The sequence below is a fragment of the Strongylocentrotus purpuratus genome, unplaced genomic scaffold (assembly GCF_000002235.5).
Source record: "Strongylocentrotus purpuratus isolate Spur 01 unplaced genomic scaffold, Spur_5.0 spur5_scaffold_19, whole genome shotgun sequence".
NCBI lineage: Eukaryota > Metazoa > Echinodermata > Echinoidea > Camarodonta > Strongylocentrotidae > Strongylocentrotus > Strongylocentrotus purpuratus.
The window spans coordinates 14208083-14226683 of NW_022145604.1; the positions used below are offsets into that span (position 1 = coordinate 14208083).

Below are 18601 nucleotides of genomic sequence, written 5' to 3' on the forward strand. Positions count from 1 at the left end.
ATCAGAAGGGCGGGTAAAAAAAGAAAAAACTTTTCTCTCTTCTCACCTGCACCAGTTCCTTCTTGAGTCTATAAATAGGCAGACTCTGCCTCTGCTCCACGATGGAGAGCTTGGTTTTCTTTCCGTAGGAAGCCTTGTTTCCACCAAAGGCCGATTTCTTCCACTCCGGCAACTCCTGACTGGTCATACCGGTCTTACGGATGTTGGCAACGAGAGTTCGTTCACCTAAGGATACAAGTTAAGAAGAAGAAATAAGGGTCTGTTTCAAATCCCGAAAATTAGCGATTTTCGGGCTGACATGCAAAGACAAAAGTTGGGTGACTTTGTACCGGTAGGTCTGATTTTCGGAAAATTTCTTTCAGAAGATGCGCAAGACTCAAAAGAAAAAAAGTCACAAAATTTCAGCGCAAGATTTTTTTGCATTAAGAAATTATCGAGAAAAATGTGAAGGGGTAGATAGGGTTAAGTGGATCCGGTAACTTTGTACTAGATTCTGAAACGAAATCCTGGATATAGCTCAAGCTGCAATATTTAGGTCAGTCAGGAACCCAATGACTGTTACAAGCCGATCGCCTGTCTGATTATAAAGATATTTATGATTGGACATCAAATCTAAATTTTGCGATTGCCAAACTGTTTTCACAAAACTACTGTATATTGGGGAAAACAAGTATGGTAAAACCAGTCACTCAAAGATTTCTACTTTTTTTAGGCACTTCTTGATCATTTTGAAGCGCAATTTGTTTAGGGCTTCAATATTACACCATATCACAGACACTGATAACACGTAGAGCCGTGCATCTCAGATTTAACATTGTTAAACGATGCCTTTAAATATAAGTGTATGGACTTACTCTCAGGCATGGGATCAATCCAGTTCTTGTTCATTCCGGTGGGGATGTTCTCAGCCTCTGCTCTCTCCGTCGCTTGTTTCATCTCCCGTCTCTCCTTGGCCAAGGCGCTCTGCATCATGGCAGCCTTGGACAGGGTTCCATCAGGATTCTAATAATAGGGAAAATACAGTTTTGGGGCATTTACAGAATTATCATTTTCATCAAGAAGCATAAATGAAATCCAGGGCATAGAAAGTGTTTTGAATGGTGTGTGTGGGGGAGGGGGGGGGGGTTGCAAGGCTTAAATTAATCCAAGGCCACCAAGGCCACCAAGGCCATGGCCTTGGATGCCTCTTTGATTGGCCTCAATGCCCCTCTCATTGGCCTTGGAGATTTTTGGTGCCCTTTCCAATTCTTCCTATTTGTGCTGTAATATCGGAGTGTGCCCTACAGAAAAGTGGCCTTGCCCTAAAAATATTGAAATTTAAGGCCTTGGGTTGAGAGGAAGTGGATGTCATGCTTAATGACAGGAAGGGACAAATTGCTAACAAGCAACAAATAACTAAATAAATATATGGCCAAATCTGAAATCTAAAGAGATTAATAGACATTAAGACAACCAATTAGCCATTGAGCATCTGAAAAAGTCCACTTGATTTTAAATTGAAGACAAATTATGACAGATATTGGTAATATCTTTATGCCTGAAAAAGTCTGTGGGTAATTTTTTAACATTTCACTATGAAATACTATGAATGTGTAGTCTCATTTTTGTTCCAGTTCCCTCAAGTTTGACATCCAAGAGCATGTAACAAAATCAAATTTCAACAGTTTAAATACACCCCCCCCCCCTCCCCAAACAAAAAACCAAACAATGGTAGAGCTTCAGGGGCTGGGTAATACCTTCACGATCATGACGGGAGTGAGGTCAATGATCTGTCTTCAACGACCCCTCAATACTGAGGGTTCCTCATCTGTCAGAAAATATCATTTATCTCATGTCAAATATTGCTCATCAGACAATTTCACAGCACTATTTCTATCATGCCAGTAAAACAGTTTTTTACAGCCTCACTGCACTACTTCTAGCTACTTGCGCCCTCTATATAGCAAACGATATCTAATCGGTGACCATTGGTCCCCCATGATTCCCTTTTTCTTATTTTAATTGAGAGCTGATTTGATGAGATAACCACATGTCAGTGACCTTGCAGGGAGGTGTAATCCCTCCAGGCTAAACTAGTGTAGACGGCCTTTAAATATTAACCTACCTTAACAATCCTGACTGGACTGAGGTCAACACTCTGTCTGCCATGACCTCTCAGGAAGGGCGGGTCCTCCTCCCTCAGCTCAATCTCAATCTCCTCATCTGAGTTATCCTCATCCTTTGGAAGGATACCGGTTGTCTCATCAAAGTCGGGGAAGTCGGCCTTGTCTATGCAACTTGCCGCCATCATCTAAAGCAAAGTACAACAGGTGGAATGCAAGGTCATTAGGAATTTCGAGTTCCGGGCAGCATCTCACAAACCATAATAAATCATACAATGTCATGCAGTTCACCGATACCCTGATGACAAAAATGTGTTATAAATCTAAGCACACACATTTTTTTTTTATGGGATGTCAGTGAACTTATTAGTGAAGATTTATTACAATTTGTGTGACTGACTGACAGAAATATAAAATTTCACAAATTCTGCTTTATTTTACACTGAAGTGCAAGTTACAAGCCAGGAATAAATGTCAAAAGTCAACAGAGTTTAAAGGAATGCCCAATAGCAGATTAGTGAGTAAAGTACAACAGGCAGAATGGCCAGTAATTTTCCAACCATACTGTCAACAATAAAGATTTAGCAATATCTGTATCAATTTACACTGAACTGAAAGTTACAAGCCAGGAATAACTGTCAAAAGTCAACAGAGTTTGAAAGAATGCACAATAGTAGATTAATGACTAAAGTACAACAGGGCGGAATGGCTTGTAATTTTCCAAGCACACTGTGAACAATAAAGATCTCACAATATAATTATCACTGAACTGGTGCGACATGACCGATTTTAAGCCGATATATTTAATACAGTACGCCTGGCAATTAAGAAACCTACAACATTGAGAGCAAAATACACTTTGGTGATGGGTCACCCGTTAATTGCAAGCATACCTGTTTGAGTTCCCACTTCTCAGGAGAAGTGACCCTCTGGACCCTCTTCCTGATGGCCACATCATCAGAGTCCGGAGGGTTGATCAGCGGCAGGTCGGCAGGTCGGCACGGGTTCATGCCCTCTTCCTCGTTCGTCTCGGGGGCATTCTGCAAAAATAGAGGCAAATTTAATTTTACAGGGATGATAGTGAGCACTAAAAAAAAAAAAAGAGGATTCGAGGGGAAAAAATGGCATCTAACAACATTCCACCTTTTGAGTAAGAAAATTTGGAAAAAATCAGGAAAAATCAAGAAAAATCTGGAAAATAGGGATAACATCGAGAAGAAGAAAAAACGTTGGGAACAATAAAGATCAGGAAAAAATCGGGAAACTGATTTAATTCGGGTAATTATCAGGCCAATTTAAGTGGGTTGATTTCGAAAATGTCTCTCTCTGAAATGCCTAAGAAAGTGACGCAGGTTTGAACCCTGTTCTTTTCTTACAGAAAGTGAAGGGTAAAAAGCCATATAGGTCAGCCTAAAGATGTAAATAATCTTATATTCCTCAGATAGTCGTCTCTTAAAATGATACACAGAGTCACGATTCAAAAATATTTCCATTTCAAAAAGCATGACAAGCTGATATATATCATGGCAGACTGCTTTTAGAGTCCCCAAAGATTTTCCAGGACCTGGGTCTCGACCAAAAACCACTAGCCTGGCTGGAATGCTCCCCAGGGAGTAGAGATTGTGCCCACAGTGTGTGCGGGCCAGCACTGAATCCAATGACTGGGGTAATAATATATTTGTAAAGCGCTTTAATAGAGATATTTGTATTAAGCACTATATAAAAATTAAATATTATTATTATTATTATACAAACCTTTGCTTTGGCTGGGTTCAAGTCCTCTCCTGAATTCTGATCAACATCTTTCATGGAAAGTCTAATCTTGGTTCCTGCGATGGAGAGTACCTTGACCTTGACCTGTTGACCTTTTGACACGACATCAGTGACTTCAGCGACCCTTCCTTCTTTCCTCAGCTATATAACACAAAAGTTGAAAAATTGAAGAGAGAATTCAAAATAAACATCATTAAATGTAATATGTATAATTTCAAGTGGTACTATCAAAATCAGTCAGTACTAGACCAGTTCACGGTTAGCAAATGACCCTGAATATCCACAATTCTTCAAAACATGAAGAGGTCCCACTTTGTACATTTTGAAATAATCACTCTTCGTTGATGGAGGTGCTATATAAATAGCCTTTGTTTTCCCCTATTTCAAAGAATACTTCCACCTGTGTATCATTGAGTGCACTGCTTGTGCATGAATGAATAATGATTACATAACTTGCATGAGCATGTATCCAGTATTTCATCTCCATGTATTTCAAAATTTGTTCTGCAATGACCTTTGTCTGCTCATGCTCAGACTGCAACCGTGAACTGGCTTATTGGGGCAAAAGATTATTGTCTGCGAGGCAACCAAGGGAGCATTACATATAGAGATACTTCTCATTAGTTATTAAATTTGTAAACAATTATATGTTCAGCAAGTTAACATCATTAATGTCCATTGGTATAACAGATATAGACTTGATTTCAGAGAAGGGAATGTTTCATAAATAAAGTGCAATATAACCCCATACCATCCCATTTTTTTTATAATTCAATAAAAAAAAAATACATCGTTTATATCATTATAACACTTAATTGAGTTCTAAACTGCACTGCAATGAACATATTGGAAGCATATGCGATCCTACAATAGTCGGTAATCATTGTCGCGGTTGAAATCGAAATTGTAAATAATAAACTCTTTAAAACAATGTTGCTTAACTAAAATCGACCGATTAGCTATTTCCGTTTGAAAACTATATATCACAACTACATATTCTGAAATTTACATGGTCGCAGCTACCAGCGTACGGCTGTAGGCGCTATTTGAAATGAATTAAAATTTACTGTAAGCACCGGTAAATATTTATATTCCATTTTTCTCGAAAGTAGAAGTGTTTTAGGGGCTTCATTTTCTAGTGCTTATAATAAATCTACAGGGGCATCCAAATATATCAAAATTATAAAGAATCACTATCCACCCAATTTTCAAAATTTCCCAAAACTTTGTATTACCTTTAAAAAATCTATAGGAGAAGTTCCAAAATAAAGATTTACCTCGGATATATGCACCAAGCCCTCACACCTTCTCCTGAGAGAGAGCTGTACAAAGCAACCATACTGCATCACACTCGTAACCTTCCCTTCGTAAACCTCCCCCACCTCCGGCTCAAGCGAGGGCGGTCTGTCCACAAATTTATCATTGTACTTCTCCTTCCTGGAGTCGCCGCCTTCCGCTTCTTTACCACCATCGTCCCGATCACGGTATTTCCGCTTGTCGCTGCGCTCTCTGCTCCTGCTCCTGCTCCTATGCCTGCGACTGCGATCGCGGCTCCTGCTACGCCTCCTGTCGCGATCACGGCTACGGGATCGAGAGCGTCTCTTCTTTCTATCTCTGTCTCTGTCTCTGTCTCTATCTCTATCTCTATCTCTGTCCATATCTCTGTCTCTTTCTCTGTCCCTATCTCTATCTTTGTGCTTAGTTTTGTGCTTGCGGGGTTTGTCATGGTCAGGGCTTCTGCTCCTACTCCTAGCTCTGCTGTCATCCTTGCCAGACTTCCTCGACTCTGGTTCATCTCCAGCTTCTTGTTTTCTGAAATTAAAAATGGATTTGAGCTTTAATATGATGCCCAGAAAGTTTCTTTGAATGACTGTCAATACTACTGGGCCAGAAGGGATTAGACCACCCAGCCAGGTCACTGACAGGTGGCTATCTCATCAACTCAGCTCTCAACTAACATAAGAAAAAGAGGATCATGGGGGACCAACAGGCACTGATTGGGGAAGTTTTCTATATAGAGGGAGTAAGTAGCTACAAATAGGACAGTGGGGCTTTAAGTAATTGAAAATAATAAGTATTGATTTAATATTTTCTACGGTAGTTTAGTGAAATGTAGTGGCAAGGAAAGACGTGTCCGTAATGCAAACTGCACAATTCTTGAAAATCATAATTTTATCACACAGAGGTAGACCCACATCGCTAGCATATCAAACTGGTAAATGCATATACCATCTTGATGAGGCTTAGAGTTAGCAAAACTTTCATTCAGAGTGCCCAAAAAAGGACATCAAAACCACAAACTATACATTTTCCCTTCCGGACGCATCTTTCTGTGCTGCTACACTTTACCAAGCTACCTACATGTATCACTATGAACATGACGGACGAAGAAAGCGGACAAAATATACAGTGCCTCATTCTACCCTCAACAATTGCTATGGTAGACAAAGGAACATCCCTTCACTGCTATTATTTAAAAATCTGTAGAACAGGTGTCACATGCATATTCACCTGTTCTACAGATTTTTACATAATAGCAGTGAAGGAATGTTCCTTTGTCTACCATAGCAATTGTTGAGGGTAGATTGAGGAACTGTATATTTTGTCCGCTTTCTTTGTCCGTCATGTTCAGAGTGCTCACTCAGAAAGTACAGCCTAACAGGCAGTCAGCTCAGTTTTAGCTCCCGGATTTTTAACTTTGTGATCGTTGTTTCGTCAAACGTCGTGTTTTTACTGTTAACTACTAGAGAAAGTGTATATCTGGGAAGCACCAGGACAAGTTTGGAATTGAATTTTACGCTTCCAGTTGTGATATTTCCTGGAAAACACTTCTTGATTTATGCTGTACTGGGTATGTACTGAAGCCATGTTCGTGTAGTCACTTTGCCGTGTATGTTGAGAAGGGGACAAGAGAACAATAGAAGTGTCCCCCTCAGACAATAGAAGGGTAACATCATTCAAAAGCAAGGGGTACTGGCCAATACGCTCCGATGGAGATACACAAGTTAAGCGTACTACTAATCCTTCTCTTAAGTACTTGCCCCAGGCAAGCGCCTGTAACTGAATATGCTCATCGCTTTGAACCTGTACGGTGTCAAAGTAGTCTACACAGAGGGTACCACGGAGCCCGTATTCCCTACTACGCTAATTCATATATCACATTTCAACTCTCGATAATATGTAGTGGAGATATAGAAGTCAATCCAGGACCCTCTACCACGGAAACCAGATTGTCAACGCACCGTTGCTTGTCTGGAATATCATTCAATGCCCGAAGTATACGGCACAAGTGCATAGATTTGTTAACTTTCATAGAATGCACTCGACCTGACATTATCTGTATTACGGAAACCTGGCTGGATTCATCATGTACTGATAGTGAACTTTCGATCCCTGATGACTATGTCATATTTCGACGAGATCGTGAAACTGTTAATGATGTACGTCACGGTGGTGGTGTTCTTTTGTGCTTGAAAGCATGTCTAAACCCTAGACGGTTGGAAAATCTCGACCACCAACAGTTAGAAAATATATCAGCGGAGATATCCATAAACGGTTCAAAATGGATTGTATCTGCACTATACAGACCTCCAAGCAACCTATCGGACTTCTGGGATCGACTTCAAGACCACATCGACCAGATCCAGGTGTCCTCATTGAATCACAGAGGTATCATACTGACTGGTGATTTTAACATCGATGTGAAGGATTCTGATGCACCTGATGCTGTTAGGCTGTTGTCCATGTTGGAAGCAGCTGATCTGTCTCAGGAAGTGAAGTCTGTCACACGCCAGTCAACACGTAACCCCACAATTGGTTCGACGATTGACCACTTCTACACTAACCGTCCAGATCTATTTGATTCTATTAATGTTCAGCCTAACCCGGTTTCGAGTGATCATCTCGCCATCTATTTTAGATTCAGACTGCTCAAGCCATTCGTTGGAAAGGGTACATTACGCGAATTTCTCCTCTACAAAAAAGCCGACTTTGACCATTTCAATCAATTGTTGGAGTTAGCTCCCTGGGACCTGTATTTTGACCTTAATGATGTTGATGCCACTTGGGAAGGATTCCTTGATTTGTTGTTGGCAGCTTCCCGTGATGCCATACCACATAAGTTATCCGGATCCAAGAAGACAAAAGCGTGGATCACTCGAGAAATCAAGGGCCTCATTAGGAAGAAACATAGGCTCTTCACAATTGCTAAATGCTCTAATAGTTCAGGTGACTGGATGAAGTTCAAAGAAGTCCGGAATAAAACGAAGAGCATGATTAACAGTTCATACTGGTTGTATGTCAACCACCTGTTTACATTGAATGATAACCGAAAACGTTTCTTTGCCTATGTTAGGTCAAGAAAGACTAGCTTGGCCCCTCCGGTCCTCGTTGATAACAACAACGTCATCAATAAACCAAACGACATTGCAGAAAGGTTTGCAACTTACTTCCAGTCTATTTACCCTCCTCCTAGTAACTTACCAAATGTTCCTGACGCGTGTGTTCATCCGATTCCTCCACTTTGTTCCGTAGAGATATCTACTAGTGATATAGCAAAGGCTATAATGCTTCTACAAGATAAGAAAAGTCCAGGTCCTGATTCTATCACGCCAACGATGCTTAAGAAATCTGTAAAAGTTATCTCACCAATTCTTCAGCGCCTATTCGCCTTATTTCTTCGACATCAATCTCTACCATCTTCGTGGAAACAGGCTAATATCTCACCTGTTTTCAAAGCTGGTAATCGGTCGCTTGTAACAAATTATCGTCCAGTAGCACTAACGTCCATTGTTAGTAAATTGATGGAATCGTTCATTTCTAGGGCAATCTGCAATCACATGGAATCGAATTGCCTTTCATCACAAGTCCAGCATGGTTTTGTATCTAAAAAATCATGTGTGACCCAACTTCTGACCATTACTCACCAGTGGATGTCTATCTTAGATCAACGTCGCCCGCCCCGTATTGACGCAGTCTTTTTCGACTTTTCAAAAGCCTTCGACCGCATGCCTCACGATGTTCTATTGCACAAATTGTCTTCATTATATAATGTTACTGGTGACGTATGGTACTGGATTCGGTCTTTCCTGTCTGGACGTCAACAGCGTGTTCAGTATAAAGGATATTTCTCTCCACGGAGTTCACCAACATCCGGTATCCCACAGGGCAGCGTATTAGGTCCTTGTCTATTTAACTTGTTCATCAATGACCTGCCCCGCTACATTGACTCCTCATGTGCATTATTCGCGGATGACACTGTCATCTCTCGCCCCATGTATGCTCCCGTCGATCACCAATACCTCCAAAATGACATCGATAGCATTCATCAGTGGTGCCAAGACAACAAGATGTGTCTCAACGCTTCAAAATCTAAAGTCATGAGGATATCATGCGCTAAGAATCCAGGTATTCCCGAGTACAGCATCAATAGCGTTCTTCTTGATGTAGTAACTGAGACCAAATATTTAGGTGTCATGATAAATAACCGCTTATCTTGGGATAGTCACGTCAACTACATTGTCTCACGAGCCAACCGGCTCCTTGGGCTGCTTTCTAATGTTTCATCTGGTCTCTCTTCCCACGCTACACTTTGTCTGTACAAAGCTCTTATTCTACCCATACTCGAGTATGGTCTACCGGTTTGGACCCCGTATACGAAAAATTTAATCGGTAAGGTTGAAGGTATTCAACGTAGAGCAACCCGAATTATCCTTAAACAAAGAAGAATGGAAATGTCATACGAGGAAAGGTTGCGACGCCTCCGCTGGTCATCTCTTGAGTCTCGTCGGAAGTATACTTTGATCACATTCATTATCAAATGTTTGTTTACATGTATGTATGTATCCTGCGATAGTGTAAACAGCGCCATAAATGTAAACCCAAGGTATAGTACCGACCTGAAGTTCAAACATTTGTTCGCTCGAACTGAAAGACTGCGTTCGTCAGCCATTAACTCATTTCCCAGATTGTGGGACACACTTCCTCAACATATTCGTAACGATGTACTATTGACTCAAATTGGCACTTGGTGCTCCCACTTGAAGGTGCTGAACTCTGGCTTGTAAATCTGTATATATGATTCCGTATTTATTCATGTTGTATTATACATTATATTTCTTAATAATATTAATAATGATTGTAACTATTATGTTATAATCGTAGCAATAATAATGATTGCAATAACAATAATATAAATGATGTTGATAATAATGACGAATATGCTTATACATATTTGTAACAGTGTGATTTTTTAATGCTGTTTATGCTTTCTTATTGCTAGTTGTTTAATTGCTGCTGTTTATAGTCATTTATAGAATATAAATAATTCTTCAATTCTATAAATAAGACTTCACATAATAACCACCTGAGATGTATACCGTATAATTTTTGTTCCATTTCTCATTATATAATATGAAACAATAATGATATGTACTTGAAATAATACACAGTCCATTTTTACCATTCCAAACCATTCCAAAATTGTATTACTGAATTTTAATATTTTCATAATCATGATATAGGGCTTACATTCATCTGTACATATTATGATCGTGCAATAGCTTCGAGACTGGTTGTTGTTGAAATTGTATTTTCAATGAAAATTAATTTTTTTGTTGATGTTTTAATATAAATATTGATGTCAATGATATAAATTATAATAATCATAATAATAATGATAGTAACGGTAGTAGTAATAATGTTAATAACGATAATGATAATGATATTGTATATTTTTTTTACAACGTGATGATGGTGTTAATGATTAACAGTAACAATATGTTACTATACCTGTCATGAATTCACAATTTAAAAAAAAATTGTCATGCAATGTTTTTTTTTTTTTTTTTTTTTTTCTTTCTTTCTTTTTTTTCTTTTTTTTCTCTTTCTTTTCTTTTTTTTCTTTTTCTTTTTCCTTCGTTTTTCTCCCTTTTTCCTCCATTTTTCTTCTCATCTATCTTTTCTTTTTAAAGCTTTATTTTAACCAATATCAGGTGCATCTAGTCGGGTGTGGGGAGGAAGGTCTGCGGATCACAGTTATTTGGTTAACTTTTTCCATACCCGGGCAGCTCGACCGGATGCACCTGCTATTGCAATATTTATATATGCTTTCTATTGATTTTTTAATCTCAATTCATGTTTGTTATATTGTTGTATTATGTGACTTGATTTGCCAAATAAAATAATAATAATAATAATAATACCGGTACTCACATTTGTGCTGCTAAATTTCTAGGCATGAGAGCTTCTAACTCGTCCATTGCATCCATTGCAACTTGCTTGTCTCCCTCCAACATTTCCTGTACAGATCAAAAAAGTAACCAGAGGTGTATCATATCCATTTATCTACACTGCATGCATACTCCGCACTTTTAATCAGTATGATCTTTTGATATCTGAATGCACTCCACATTTTCATAAACGACTGAACTATTATGAACGACTTGGCACGGTACGTAGTGGCACGGGTCGGTACGGTTCGCTTCCATAAATAAAAGTGATTTAATTGTAACTAATCATTGGCAAAAATCACAGAAACCTTGAGTTTTTTTCCAATGCAGTACGTTGTGCCGTTCTTAAATAAGAGCGATATAATTGTAACTAATCATAAAAGTGATTTAATTGTAACTAATCATTAAAGTCTCGAAATTGGCAAAAATCACAGAAACTTTGAGTCTATTTCCAATGTAGTACGTTGTGCCATTCTTAAATAAAAGCAATTTAATTGTAACTAATCACTAAAGTCTCTAAATTGGCATAAATCACAGAAACTTTGAGTCTATTTCCAATCCAGTACGTTGCTCCGTTCTTGAATAAGAGCGATTTAATTATAACTAATCATGAAATCATGGCACGGGTCGGTTCACTTCCATAAATAAAAGCGATTTAATTGTAACTAATCATTAAAGTCTCTAAATTGGCAAAAATCACAGAAACTTTGATTCTATTTCCAATGCAGTACGTTGTGCCGTTCTTAAATAAGAGCGATATAATTGTAACTAATCATTAAAGTCTCTAAATTGGCACCACGGTGTAAAAATATAAAATCAATATTTTGGGGTACGAATGGGCAATGTTTCAGTGATATTTTGAATTTTCTATAACATTTGTTCATTTAATAAACATTTTTTATTCTTCAAACTCTAACAGGGGTTGAAAATAAGATTATTCTTGGCCAATTTGAGGATGGTAAAACCGATCAATTGCTATTGGTTTATAGCAGGTTACCTACCCTGACTGCTGGTTTATCAGGAATACATAGCCCGGGGAAGGCCTGCCTCTTCTCGTCCTTCTTGTCGTTTGGCCTTGCTTCATCCTCCCCGTCTCTCCGCACCTTCTTGGGCTTCATGTGCTGGATGAGACGCAGCAGGTTGCCGGTGAATGACTCCGGGAAGTCGGCCCCGTTTTCCACCAGAACGGACTTGAAGTCTTCCAGGGTGTCATGCTTGTCAGCAAGACTGATGATGAATTCAGCTGCAAGGATGACATTTTTTATTTGCACATTATACATGAAATAATATACTGTCAAACCTGCTTTAGTGACCACCTGCCTACAACAAGCACATTTTTTGTTTCCCTCAAAAATAGTTTTCTGATTTTGAAATGGTTAATAAAGAGTAAGCGGTATAATAAGAAAAACTAACAAAAATTGAAGTTTGTGCACTTTCTTATCAGGCCCATAAGTAATTTCATGTAAAGTCTCCTAATTAATTGAAAAACACTAAAAGAATGAGAATTCACAGGTATACATGTATCTACAGGCCCATCTGTGCCTAGCAAGTATTATCTATCAAATAATTCACAATAAAAGTGTCATTTTGTTTTATTACCAACGGTCATGCCCATATGCCTTCCTGACATTCCTTAATTCTTGTTACAAAAACTGATTCTCATATTTTCATGATATAATGTCCCTATGCACTTCCAAAGAGCTTTGCAAATTATCATCCTAGCTTAAAGGTAATACAAAGTTTTGGGAAATTTTGAAAAATGGGTGGATAGCGATTCTTTACGATTTCGATATATTTGGATGCCCATGTGGAAGTATTCAAAGCACTAGAAAATTTAGCCCCTAAAACACTTCTGTTTTCGAGAAAAATTGAATATAAAGATTTACCGGTGCTCCCGGTAAATTTTGATAAATTTCAAATAGCGCCTACGGCCATGCAATGCTAGCTGCGGCCATGAAAATCTCAGAATATGTAGTTGTGATATATAATTTCCGAACGGGAATAGCTAAACGGTCAATTTTAGTCGAGAAACATTGTTTTATAGCTTATTTAATATTTTGACCTTGAGAGGGAGCTATACAACATAAAAAGTTTATTATTTACAATTTCAAAACTTTAGACTCGATTTCGACTGCGACAACGATCACTGAACATTGTAGGATCGCATATGCTTCCAATATATTAATTTGAATCAAATTCATGACCCCATACCAAAACTTTGTATTACCTTTAAGCTCCAACAGCTTTTATCAGCGCAGTGCATTTCAAGGAATAATCCTACCAGGTACATGTACCTGTTTACATTTATCTCACCTGGCTAGAGTGTGGCAAATGTAGATTAACTTACCGAGATCTTTGTCATTTAGTCCAAGATGGTTGTCCAGTTCTGTACACACTTTAGATACAAGGGACAGGTGTTCTAGACGTTCTAGCTCGTCCATTTTGATCAACGATTTTGATGTGTATATATGCGGCTGTAAAACATCAGATTCAGAAGAGAAAATTTCAATTTAGTTATACAATAAAGAACATACAGCCATAACAAAAGTAATTAATACAAATCTAAAAAACAACAATAATGATATAAAAAAATGAAAATAAATTGGTAAGCCAGATTACGTACAGCCTTTCTGGCTTGATCTTTCGGCATAGCGCTGCATTTTGCATGCTGTATGAATCATGGACCTGCTGCACCAATCACATTGCTTAATGCCAATCAGGTAAGCTACATGTAAGTTAGAGTTAGAGTAAGGTTTAAGCCGTTCAGGTTGGTGTTGCAAAAGTGTGAATTTTACCCCCAAAATATGTTTCAATTTCAATGTACACTATTTCAATATTTGCGACCATGCAAAATTGGTCAATGATTTTATGAATAAATTGAAATTCAAACCTTTATTTCTTGTGATCCTGAAGGTGAAACTCAATAAATGAAGTGTCATATGAAACAGTAGGTTTTTCTCCATATTCCCCAAGGGGGCGCACCTCAAAATTCCAAAAATATCTTGGTCAAAACAGTGATTGAAATGTTGTTTGCATCCTAGCTCAAAATTTGCCACTTTCCTGAAGCGCACCCCCCGGGCTTATGTCCAGCTAGATGTACAGTAAGGACAATATCTACATGTATGCACTTATTTTTTTGCTAGCCCCAAGAGATCACTCTCCCCTACACTCCCAACAGTTTAAAAATACCCTTCCACCTATTTGTTGGATCAGCTAATAGGCCTGTTTACTAATGATATGCGAGTGACGTCATAATCCCTCGCACCCTAGCGATTGTTACTACGTAGGGCAAGCTTTGCGTGGTGCGGCACGGTCGCCACATTGTTTTTCCATGCCCGCTACGCTATACACATACAAAGCCATTGCTAGCGACCGCGACGTTTTTTCACCCTAATTTCTACAATGGCATCGCCTTCGACATCGAGTTGTAGTTCCAGCAAGCCGTTTTCGCAGTGGACAGTGAAGGAGCTCACCGATTATTTAAGAAAGAGAGGAGTTACGACATCAGGGTACAACAAACAGAAACTAGTTCAACTTGCGACTGCTGTGGCCGATATCGCTTTGCCCCAAGACCCGGACCTTGCGAGCTTCGACTCCGCACGGTCGCTGCGGGAGAAGTTGGAGCGTGCGGGGTGCTCGTTCGACGACCCAATGAAAATCACCGGCTACACCGAGAACTTTGAAAGTATACCAGATTTCGGATTATACGACATTTTCAACTACCTGATAGTAAATAGAACTGACTACGACAGAAAGAAACTCAAAGCATATAAATCGTTTGAGGACTATCGTCTATTCTTAATCCATATTTTACACTTCTCCAGGTTCGTCTTTGGTTTGGGGAACGGGATGAAAAACACACCATTCATATGGGGTCTGTCTGCGTACCGTGAATCGCTGTTACACGTGCCGTAACAGCAATGCTTACCTCCCATTTTTGCGATATTTCGTCGGATTTCGGAAAATAAAATCGAAGATTTGTCATGTACAACTGAGAAAAACTATATTTATTTTAATTATATACCCTAAGGTTGGAAAACAAACAGTTTTAAACGAAGTTTATTAGGACGATGATCAGCCTTTTTTTCCTCGCATTCCCCACATCGCCGTATACAAAGTGTGTGTAGCAGGGCCGTAGCAGACACTGCGCTCGGTTTGTTTGCCAGAGCTTACAACCGTGTGCAAATTTAAAGGTCCGTGAATACATTAGTAAACAGGCCTATTACGGAGGCATTTTCCATGTTGTATCGTCGACTCAACACGGCAAAGAGAAAGTACGCATGCACGGTAGTGCGTACTTTCTCTTCGCCGGTTGAATCGACGATACAACATGGAAGAATCATCGGGTAGGACGAAAAATCACCCCCTTTTTCCCATCGAAGACTTCTTCAAATCATAATTTCAAGTTGCCAGATACATGCCCAGAGGAGTCAAGCAACCTGGTAAGTCAAAATTGTAATTACTCCCTTTGCATATTTTGAGGTAATGTCGCCCAACCGCTGTTTGAATGTTTTTCGATGTACCAGGCTTAAGCTCCCGACGCTTTCTGGATCGGCGTCGGAGCTTCCTGGAGTTAGTGCGCGATCAGACACCCTAGTATTGGTTGCGATCGCGCTCTAGTAGCGCATGCAGCTAAACAACTAGGGTACCGCGTACGCTTGCACGCGAAGATCTAGATCTAGAGTAAAGGAGCCGGTAATCGGCCAGCTCCAGTTTTCGGCCGATTGGTTGGATGCAAGGTAAAATCACTCTAAAATACATCGCATAATAGCATAACACATATCCCACTCATACCATACCATGCCAGTGTCACTGAAGAACCACATTTGCAATGAAAAATATATCCTAAAATATCACATTTTAGCGATGTAATCGGCGGTCCCGCTACCTGAATCTGAAAAATCGAGTGTCTTATTCTTACGCGTGTATGTAAGAAGTATGGGTACCATAAAATCAGCTTTATTTCAAGTATTTTTCAGATTTAGAGCCCGATTTTGTGTTAGTCGCAAGCTCAAAAGTATCTCATCGCATGTATTAAATCAATGCAGCCGGACCCTGCCACGCACACACGATATGTCTGTCTAATTCAGATTCCAACTTCTGATCACCGCTGTGCCTGTCTTCGGCCAGGCGAGCACCAGGGAGCTCCGGCGTGGGATACCTGCTCCGCCCGCTTGTGCTGTACATCAGCGCGGAAACGCACGGCGCGCGCGAGCGCTTCCTATTGACTTTGTACATGCGGCCATAAACTGAAACGCTCAGCCGATAACTGGCTCCAAAACAGTGAAAATTGAAATGAATATTGTCATGGCAATTCGTGATTTTTTTCTGGGATTCTTTTTTTGTTTAAATAATAATAATATTTGCTTCATGATTTGAACAAAAAATGATAATAAATAGGAAGTAAAGGGTCCTAAAAATAGGATTTTGTCTTAAGTGGCCGAAAACGGGCTCCTTTACTCTAAATCTAAAGAAAATCGGGGGAGAATTTTTTTTGACCAAAAGTGGTACAAAATTGGCTCAATCTCTCCGTTGTGTGAGACGTACGGGTTACCATCTGTGTATGGGGAATGTTGACAAATGTCAATTTTATTAAAGAATGACCGATACCAGACGGTTATTTCTGTCTAGCTAGCTCCACGCAGGATTTAATGGTCAGAAATATGGAGACGAAAGTAGACTAGCGAGTAGCGCCGCCTTATTTGCACTGCATTGGTATTGCGCTCACGCTCAGCTCGGCTCAGATCTCGCTTGTCACAACACACAACTAGCACTGTGTAATTTGTAGCAACTAGCAACAACACATTCACTCTTACTTGTAGCATTAATTTAAACTTCAGAAAATAAGTCTGAGTAAATAGTAAATAGTAATGAAACTCACACCTTACACGGTTACATACAAATTAATAGACAGCTTTCAAAATGAAACTTACATCAAACCTCGAGCTCGAGTTCCTTCGTATCAAAATCGTCGTCGTTAGATTGCGAAACCTAGCATTTGAAGTCGTCCCGAAGCCTTTACAAATACATCGCCATCTAAACTTCAGCCCATCAGCTAGCTCGCTCCACAATTCATAAAATTTAATGTTACACGAATGATTAAAAACTGTTGGGATTGCATGGCAATGGTTAACTTATTCAGGGGCGGGCGGCCGAGCGATTTCCAAAGGCAAAGTGGGGGGGGGGGGCACCAAGAAAAAAGGGCACCTTCAAAGGGAAATGTCAAAGCTAAAAATATATATTTTGTTAGACCAGGGATATGTGAGTTTAAACTCACATATCCCTGGTTAGACATTGGCAAGTGCCAATATCTGACGACGTCATTTTCCAATTTCCGGGGCAAAAAAAAGTGTTCTAACCACCACCCCCCCCCCTGCCCTAACCCCCCCCCCCCCCCTCAAAAAATGTACCCCTTCCCCCAAAAAGAGCTTTTGCATTTCGCAACGACTCAACGGGCCGCTGAATAAGGGGGGGGGGGGTAAAAGGTTTATATTTGTTTTGTTTTGGTCCCGAAAATTCGAAAATCGCGCCGGCCGCTGGTGGTGGGGGGGGGGGGGGGGGGGGGTTATGAGCACTTATCAACTATTTTCTTCTAAACCGCTTAGAAGCAAATTGGAATTTGCGGTGTACAAATATCGCTTTAATGATGAGAGGAAAAGGGAACACTTGTCAGAAAGAAAAGGAGCACCTGTCAAAAGTACAAAGAGTAATTATCAGAGGTGAAAATTGGGCACTTCTTACACCTTCAAAAAAGGCACTTACCAGGGATGAGATAAGGCACTTATGAAAATAGGAAATGGGCATTTGTTGACGGAAAAGGGCCCCATCAGATGTTGATAGGGGTATTTATAAGAGGTGAAAAGGGGCATTTATGAAAAGGGGATATGTCCCTTATTAGACAGGACAAGGGGCACGTATGACACCCGAAAAGGGGCAATGACCAAATATGAAAACGGCCACTTATGGAAATGAAGGAGGCACTTATCTGAAGTGAAAAGGGGTATCTTCTCGTACCTGAAAATGGACATTTACAGAGATAAAAACGGGCATTTATGAGAAGGGGAAGAGGCTTTTTTGTAATGGGGGCACTTATCATTAGGGAAAGGGGCACTTATTATAAAGGAAAAGGGGCACATGCGAAAATATAAGGTGCGCTTATCTGCGTTAAAAAGAGAAAGGGGCACTTGTTACACAGGAAAATGGGCACTCACAGAGTAAAAGAAGCACCTCTCAGATTTGAATGGGGCAAATTATCAGAGAATGGAAAATGGACACTTATTGCAAAGGAAAATCGGAACTTGTCGAAGGAAAAGGGGCACTTGTCAAAATAAAAGGGGGACTCATCAGAGGTGATAAGGAGAAGGGCCAATTTTATAAATTAATAGTGGCACTTGTAAAGGGGGCAATTTTCCTATAAAAAAAAGGTTTGTGTGTGTGTGTGTATAATATGCAGCTATCGACCCACGAGCCAGTCTCTTTGAGTAAATTAAGATTCAC

At 39.7% G+C, this 18601-nt stretch overlaps 1 protein-coding gene across 1 annotated transcript in view; it reads right to left on the reverse strand.

Annotated features, from left to right (window-relative positions):
* Nucleotides 1–17099, reverse strand: part of LOC115918780 (ATP-dependent RNA helicase DHX8-like) — a 29678-nt gene extending 12579 nt beyond the window's left edge. Inside the window, exons 1-10 of the mRNA XM_030990364.1 lie at nt 17038–17099; nt 13452–13578; nt 12106–12347; nt 11088–11173; nt 5153–5687; nt 3858–4016; nt 2996–3142; nt 2105–2290; nt 855–1002; nt 47–225 (exon numbers count right to left, since the gene is read on the reverse strand). Of these exons, the coding sequence (XP_030846224.1) occupies nt 47–225; nt 855–1002; nt 2105–2290; nt 2996–3142; nt 3858–4016; nt 5153–5687; nt 11088–11173; nt 12106–12347; nt 13452–13545 (1776 nt within the window). The 5' untranslated portion in view covers nt 13546–13578; nt 17038–17099. The remainder of the gene's footprint in view (nt 1–46; nt 226–854; nt 1003–2104; nt 2291–2995; nt 3143–3857; nt 4017–5152; nt 5688–11087; nt 11174–12105; nt 12348–13451; nt 13579–17037) is intronic.
* Nucleotides 17100–18601: the final 1502 nt, after the last annotated feature.